The 8,822-nt window shown below is 32.1% G+C and overlaps 1 protein-coding gene across 1 annotated transcript in view; it reads left to right on the forward strand.

Moving 5' to 3' along the window:
* Positions 1-2,513, forward strand: part of LOC128636566 (HLA class II histocompatibility antigen, DM beta chain) — a 64,120-nt gene extending 61,607 nt beyond the window's left edge. The window contains 3 exon segments of the mRNA XM_053689560.1: positions 838-954; positions 1,149-1,219; positions 2,198-2,513. Coding sequence (XP_053545535.1) covers positions 838-954; positions 1,149-1,186 — 155 coding nt within the window. The 3' untranslated portion in view covers positions 1,187-1,219; positions 2,198-2,513.
* Positions 2,514-8,822: the final 6,309 nt, after the last annotated feature.

Below are 8,822 nucleotides of genomic sequence, written 5' to 3' on the forward strand. Positions count from 1 at the left end.
TACTCTCATTCATACTCCTTTCTAACTTTAGTAGCAGAACTTATTCTATGTCATTGTTTTCTTGTGTCTGTCTCCAGACTGCTTAGTGATGTGTCTAACAAAACTATCTGTCTTCTTTTTATTTCTGTTTCTCTTGTATTGTTGCCCTTCTTGCAAAATAATGTCCTCTTGTCCTACTCTGACCATTACCATTCTGTTCTCCTTTTATTTCTGAGCATTTCCTCTTTTTATGTAGAACAAAATAATATAATAGAGAACTGTTGTGCAAATAAAAGTTATTAATCGGTAAAGGTCCTTAGTAAAAATATTTTAATAAATACCTAATATATATGTATATATACATGTACAAAAGGTATAACAATAAAAAACCTTAACATCAGATATGGCTAAGAAAGTCCAAAACGAACAAAGTCTTTAAAAGTCCTCAGTGCCGCTATTCTTTTGTATACTCTGGATGTAAAGGAGAACAAAAGAAAAAAAGCGAACAAACAACCAAAAACAAACATGTGCAGTACTTGAGAATACAAGTGCCCAGGCCCCCCAATAAATGCAAACTATGGGGTTGTCTGGTATAAGCGTTGTGAAAGATCAAAAGTGGTTCTGGTGTTACGTATCCACGGGTGTCTCCTCGGGTTGTGACAAGAAGTGGTTGTTATGATCTCTAAGGTTTCAGGAACTTTAGCAAATAATAACTTTCATTTGTGCAACATTTCTATCTCTACTATATTTTTTTGTTTTAAAGTTTTGGGTTTTGAAGGGACCCATTGAACCTGGTGTTTGGTCCTAGAATGAGCGCGGATTCATTATTGTAACTTGTTTATTATCTTTGCTATGTAGAACCTGGACTTACCTCCACACAGATCATGAAGATCAGCATCTCTACTGCAGTATTTGCTTTAGGAATATTTTCACTCTCTACAGGATGTATATGTTGGATGCTAGCCAAAAGAGGTGGTAAGTAGCCCATTCTAATTGACATGACTTGGTGATCTCTCTCTCCAACATTTTTGCATATTTTACCCCTTCATGTCCTTTTTTCTCCTTCATATACTGTCAAAATCAAACGGAAAGCACTAAGTAGTTTCCAGTATTTATAAACATTCATTTTTTTTTGTATCTCTCAATAACGTTTTTTCTTTTTCACACAGGTTACATCCCAATCAAAGAATACAATCGAGGAACCTAACAAAAGTTTACAAGTTTGTTATCTGCAGTCAAGGTATTAATTAAATATATCTTAGTAAGGGTGAAGAGTCACTTACTTAAAACAAATGGTGTTATGACAATATAAAATACAGAAAATATATGTATGCCATAGGAAATACCAGAGAAATTAATAAATAGTGTTCTACAGATTAAGGGCTAATGAGACAGGGTAATTAAAAATGGCTTAGAGGTAGAGTTAACGGAAATAGCTCTGCAGGGGAGGAGCTAATTGTAAGAGAATACCAGGGAAAAAAATAATAAAAAATAGCTCTGTGCAATTTGGCAGGAAGAGTGATTAACCCCACAAAGAGAGGGTGCAATGTCAAGAACTCTGCGTGAGAAAATATATCGATTACGTTCTGCCACCTAATGCTCTGCAGGGGAAGAGTTTTTTTTTTACATGACCATGCATGTTTTAAGCAATAGTCAATTGTATGTCCAAGAAATAGACCATGACCTTTAGGGATTCACAAACAACTGCTCTGCATGGGAGTTGTTAATGTTAATGGCACAGTTCCGCAGGAGAGGAGTTAAGAAAGTCATATATAATAATCACCAGTAATTTGACCAGAAGAAATCAAAAGCTAACTATTCTCATTATAGAGAGCAACAGTAAAATGTTTTCACTGAAGAGAGAAATGTTACATATAATAGGAATTTAACTGTCAATCTGAAAATAAATATAGATTGTAAGGTATGGGTAGAGCGAAAAACCTCTGAAGCCAGTGAGAAGGCTTCACCTGCCATGAGCAATACACTGTATGTCTAACACCGATGCCATATAGTGATCAGAACACATACACGCTACTGAGCCTACCTCAGTATGCATGTCACATGATACAGGGGCCAGCAAATTGAAGTCAATTTTGAAATTTGCCAGAAAAAAATTACCTGCTCATTTAAAATTGAGAGTAAGTTGTATTGCATTGTCTTTTTATTATGCACTTTTTATGCAATTCTGCTGTATTTAATGGGTCATTTATTTCTACAGATATATGTGGAGAATCTCTCTGATCAGTGGGAAATATTCAGTCTCATATCTTCTGAAGTGGCCAAAGAGGGACAAATATACCCCTGAAGACAATGCTATCTTTGCTGCTGTCTCTGCTAAGATGTCATACACAGCTTTAAGCACTCTGATATTGCAGTGCAGAGACCCTCATAAAGAGACCGTATAAATGAAGAGAAAGGAATGTAATTAGGCATTTTTTATTAACTGAATTTACTCCTAAAACTTGAGAGAATTTCAAAAAGAGACAGTTATGGAACTAGGAGGGATAGAGGGAATTAAACTTAATTGGATAGTACTACACTGTAATTTTTTTTCTCACCTGTAATGTGTTCCCAGTGATCTATTTTGCTAGAATGTACTACATTGTTTACAAATAGATCCTTTACATTTATTTTGTAATTTAAAATAGCTGATTTTGCCTGTTGTATCCCCAAATATATTGAAAATTCAGTAACTTAAAGGGACAGTCTACCATAGAATTGTTATTGTTTTAAAAGATAGATAATCCCTTTATTACCCATTCCCCAGTTTTGCATAACCAACACAGTTATATTAATATACTTTTTACCTCTGTGATTACCTTGTATCTAGGAACCTTCTTCCAGCCCCCTGATCACATGATTGTGACTGTTTATTATCTATTGTCTTAACTTTAGCATTGTTTTGTGCTAAATCTTAAATAACTTTCTGTGCCTGAACACAGTGTTATCTATATGGCCCATGTGTACTTTCTGTCTCTTTGTGTTGAAAAGAGATTTAAAAAGCATGTTATAAGAGGCAACCCTCAAAGGCTTAGAAATTAGCATATGAGCCTACCTATGTTTAGTTTAAACAAAGAATACAAAGAGAAAAAAGCAAATTTGATGATAAAAGTAAATTGGAAAGTTGATTAGAATTACAATTCCTATCTGAATAATGAAAGTTTAATGTATACTAGACTGTCCCTTTAAGTACTAGTTGCAGAAAAGCTATACGGTTTAGATGAAATCATACCCCAGTATGACAGAGAGAGATACTAAAATGTTTGTTCTTCATTGTTATCTTTAGGTATTGGTCTTTCACTAAGAAGTGAGAAATAGGATAAGGAAGATTTATAATTAGTCTTATAATTAGGTAGATAAGCAAATTAGACTTGCTCTTCCTACAAGTTTAGCCCATTTCATTGGGTTATGGTTTAATTTACTGGAAACAGCTAAAAAATGACCTAAAGGAGCACTATTCCATACATTTTATACTCTGCAGCTGATGCAAAAGACATTTTACAGTATACTGTCCCTTTAATATGGGGTCCATCTCCAAAAAAGTTGTATCTTTGCAGAATGATCCTGCAGGTATTGTAGCATCTTTCTTAATCCAGAGTTCACTTGGGAGAATAGGTTTTCTAAAAGACAAAAAGAAAGAGCCCAGCTCAATGTATATTATCTTTACAACCAGTGGCAGAGGGAGACCATCAGATACCTCACACTCAGAAGTCTATAATGCCACAGCGTGGTTTTATAGCCCACATACACTTAATACACAAATAAGAGCTTGACGTGTTGGTTTACTCTAGGGATGGGCGACTGTTTCGCAACATTCGAAAAATGAAACAAATTTTAACACATTTGTTTGTTCGTTTCGAATTTAGAATGTTTGTACAACATTCTAACACTCGTTTAATGTAATAGTATTTCTAATGCCTTCTTTAAATGTAATATTCGAATTATGCAATATTTGAAATAGAAACATTGAAAATGATATATTTGTTCCTATTTTGTATCAATTTCTAGACTTGTGCATGGCCGAAAAATTTGTTTCGGTTCGGATCGATTCGGATGTTTTCGAATTTCAGTTCGAATCGATTTGAATTCGGAAAAATTTGAATGAATTTGTTTCAGATTCATTCGGATTCGAATACATTTGGCTGGATTTGGTTTGGTTCGATTCGGAAATTCGGAATTTTGGTATGTGTTAGGTGGGATGTGCTGTGTATTAGACTAGTATTATGTACTGTATATTAGGTGTAACCCATAGCAGAGTGATATAACCTAATATACTGTACAATACTAGTGTAATCCATGGCCATCCGAATCTAACAAATAAATCCGAACTAATTCGGATTTATTCGGTAGATTTGGTACTACCGTAATTCGGAAATTCGAATCGATCCGAATCTCTGAATTTAACAAATTCGGACGAATTTCGATTCGGAACGAATCGAAACGCACATGTCTACAATTTACTAAATTCCCTACCACATGAACTATTTAACTTCTCAATAGTATTTATTAAATTGAATGTTACATTCAAAATTTTGAATGTGGACATTCGATCTAATTATAAACATTCAAATTTGAAAGTGACATTCGAAAACTAAATAGCATTCGATCATAGAATTTTTAAGATTATTTGTTCTTATCAGCATTTGATTATGTAAATCGAATTTCTACAATAACATTCGTTCTATCATTCGAATTGGAATATAAACACATTTGCCTATCCCTAGTCTACTCACAACCTCAAAACGAATCTTTACATCTAATTACACTTTTTCAACATATGTAATCATATCTATTCCATATATTTAACAGAATTCTTGGTAGCCCTATCTGATTTCATATTTTTAAATATTTTTTATCTTATGTTGGTTAATAAATGAATTGTACTCATCACAAGGAAATTGGATGTGAAGACTCTACTTATGGTGATGATGAGACCAGTTTGTGAAGACTTTATAAGGAATTTCAGCACCGTTGTCTATTGTAGAATTATGGGAGTGACCACAATCTTTCATAGACACGTTTATCTAATGATTTTTCTACAAAATTTACCATTAAAATTTATGGGATTTTTGTAGGAAAAACCTTTAATAAGCTCTTCAAAAAGGATATGGGAGCTTCTCTTTACGACTTGTGAAAATAATATACAAATACCTCCTCTTTTCTTACTTTATTTCTTATTGTTATGTGTAGTTTTTGTTTAATATGTCCTGACACCAGAAAAGGGACATGGCTTGTCCTAAACAATGATTTTTATTAGGGCTGATTAATCAGTATTATAAGCAAAAGGTAGTTATATTCTGATATGTTTTATTTTCTTCCTTTTGACTCTACCTTTAGCACACACTTGTCTCTCAATACTATAAACATATCATTAATTGTCATTAACCCTAACAAACAACATAAACCAATGAATGACAGTTACAATTCATGACCTTTTAGTTTAAGGGTCATTAAAGGGACATGAAATCAAATTATTTTTTTTTTCATGATTCAGGTAGAGAATGCAATTTTAAACAACTTTCCAATTTACTTCTTTTATCTAATTTGCTTAATTCTCTTAATATCCTTTGTTGAAAAGCATATATAAATAGGATCAGAAGCTGCTGATTGGTGGCTGCACATAGAAGCATTGCTATTTCTTCAACAAAGGATACCTAAAGAGTGAAGCAAATTAGATAATAGAAGTAAATTGGAATGTTGTTTAAAATTGTATTCTTTATCTGAATCATGAAAGAAAAATTTGGGGTTTCGTGTTCCTTAAACATAATCCTCAGTTACTTGTTTCCTGTCCCTGTCTTATTTAAATCCCATGTTTTGCCTTTTCCCACTTTTAACCTCTTTGTCCTCTTCTTCTTTTTTTCTTTCCTTAGTTTTTCTCCTCTCCATTTGATACACAACATAACTTTCCTCTACTTCTCTGAGGAGTCACGCTGAAGCTGTTTCTGGTTCTCTGGTCAAATGATCTGAGGGGTGGAGCTAAGCTGTCTGACAAATTCAGAGTTGTTGGAAAATTTGAGAAGTAAGAGTGCTACAGTAATTACTTGTGGTTGCTATAGTTCCTACCTCAGAACTTCCATTGATAAAGGTTACTGTAGACATAGAATTTGCAGTAATTAGAAGTGTACACTAGATGCCAATCTCAGAGCATTCTATGCATCTGATTGGTTTATATGCATTCCACTGTTTGATAGCTCTTCTTACTAGGGATGGGCAAACGTGTTTAAATTCGAATTTGAATGGTAGAACGATTTCTATTGTCGAAATTCAATTTGAAAAATCTAATGCTGATAAGAACTATTGTTCTTTAAAATTCGAAAATTGAATGTTATTTACAGTTTTCAAATGTAACTCGATTTAGAATTTTGGTTTTTAATTTTGAATGTTAATTTTGAATGCTGGTTTCAATTGCAAATGTTGATTTCAAATTCAAGTATTGTTTTGTAATTCAAATACTGGTTTCAAATTTAAATATTAAATTTATAAAAGAAAAATATATATTAAAAATACTATTTCAAATTCAAATTTGAATATTACATTTATAAAAGGTAGCTGTAAATGAGAAATACTATTTCAAGATCAAAATCGAATACTAAAAATATAATTTGCATAAAACCAATCTGAAATCGAATCTTAGTAATATTTTTTAATTTGATGTAAAAAACATAGCTAAACATTCAATTGTTCAAACAAATATTTTCAAATGTTCTTTAAAATTTAAAAACAAACATTTGAAAAAAGAATATTATAATGTTATATTAACAATCGAAATTCGATTTAAATAAACAAATGTATCGAAATTCGTTTTATATTAGACATGTGCACAGCGGAAGAATTCATTTAGTTTCGTTTCGGACCGATTCAGATTTTTTAAAATTTCGTTTCGGATCAATTCAAATTCGGATACAATCGAATGTATTTGTTTTGGATTCATTCAGATTAAAAAAAAAAATTGGGTGTATTTGTTTCGGATTCGATTTTTAAATTCAGAAGTTCGGTATGTGTTATGCTAATTCAGATGGTTCCAAGTTACACAAACAGAATTATTTCACTGTTCTATCTCACTGTATCTCACTAAATTTAATTTTTATACTGAATTGTGATTAGTCCATGGCCATTCGAATGTAGCTAATAAATCTGAACTAATTTGGATTTATTTTTACAAATGCATTCGGATTAGTTTAGTTTCGTTGCTAGGGTAATTTGGAAATTCAAATTGATTAGAATCTCCGAATTAGGCGAATTCGCCCAAATTTCGATTAGGAACTAAACAAAACACACCTGTCTATTTTATATTTCGAATGTTAGGTAACATTCGCACATCCCTTTTTTTTAAACGTTATTACTTCAGTTGGTTTCTAAGCTCCTCTTCATTACAAAGGGCAGAATTAGTGCCAGGTGTGCCCATACCAGACATCTGAACATGTCTAAAGATTATCTGAGAAATCACCTGAACATAAAGCAAAACAAAACACACGTTTACAAAATAAGGGTAGATCACATTCCAAATAAAAACCTATTATTTTTTTCGTATGTGGACTTTCATAGGTAGAGTATTTGATAAGCTTTTCAGTTTGAATAGCATCCACCTCTAAATTACTAGAGCAAATGCTATAATTTCAGAGGTCCTCTAGAGTTTAGGTTTTCTAGTCTGGGCCCAGTCAGCCAATCAAAGCCTTTCCTGTCCAAGCCATTATTTTCTGTTATAGCATGTTCTTGAGTGCTCATCTTGAAGGAATAGTTGTGTAATGTATCTCTATTAAGGAAATTAGCACTTGCATAGAGACATTAATGTGCACTAAGGATAAGTAAGCAGAGTGCTGATTGGTTGAAAAGCTAGCAGCCTATTTTGAGCATCAGTAGCATCGTGCTCTAGACTGCAGGAACAGCGTAAGCTTTTATTTAAATTCTATTTTAACAGAACATTCATATTTTTTGTAACTCTCTGTTATGCACTCCTAAGGAACCAGATGGGATGTTTTAAACTTTATAAATCATTCTATTAAAAAACATACATTGCAGGGATACATTACAGGAAAAGCAGGTAAATAATATATTGAATGTAAATTGTTTTGTTATTATGCTTAATTCTATTTGAATGGGTGATTTTATTTGAGTTAATGTTTAAAACAAGCAAGAGAGTTCTATGGCTGTGCGCCCCTACACACAAGTATAATGCATCCAGTATAAACCTTACATGTTTTGATTGATACTTAATCTTCATCTGGTTAAAATATATATTTTCATGAAAAAATCTGACTATGGGCCAGGCGTTAAATATATTATTTGCTCACACTCTAACACTGTTAAAAGTTAAATTTACGCAAGCGGGTTAGTGCCTGTATTACAAGTTGACAGTAAAACATTAGCGCACAAGTAAAACCCTATTCGCGATAACTTCAGGACTTTGCATTGTTATTATCCCCATAGACCTTAATAAAGCGCGCGGATAAAAAGAAACACATCACTTGACATGCATTAGACCAACGGTGCTAAACCCAAAGTGAGTAATGAATATTTTACATTCCAATGTTCTTCACATAAAAGAAAATATTATTTTTATTTTTAAATGTATATTCTATATATATATATATATATATATATATATATATATATATAAAATTATAATTTGTTTTGTAAGCTCTATATCTATACCTATATATCTATATGAATACATACAGGTGTAGATATGTACAGATGTATACAGAAATATCTATTTAAAAATACTAAGAACATTTTTCTTCTAAGTGAAGAACATTGGTATGTGAAATATTTACATTAATACATAGTAAAACCCTTTATAAAATATTAAAATTGATTGATAATGATTTGTCAAGTGTTATTTA

This window comes from Bombina bombina, chromosome 7 (genome assembly GCF_027579735.1).
Source record: "Bombina bombina isolate aBomBom1 chromosome 7, aBomBom1.pri, whole genome shotgun sequence".
In the NCBI taxonomy this organism is placed as follows: domain Eukaryota; kingdom Metazoa; phylum Chordata; class Amphibia; order Anura; family Bombinatoridae; genus Bombina; species Bombina bombina.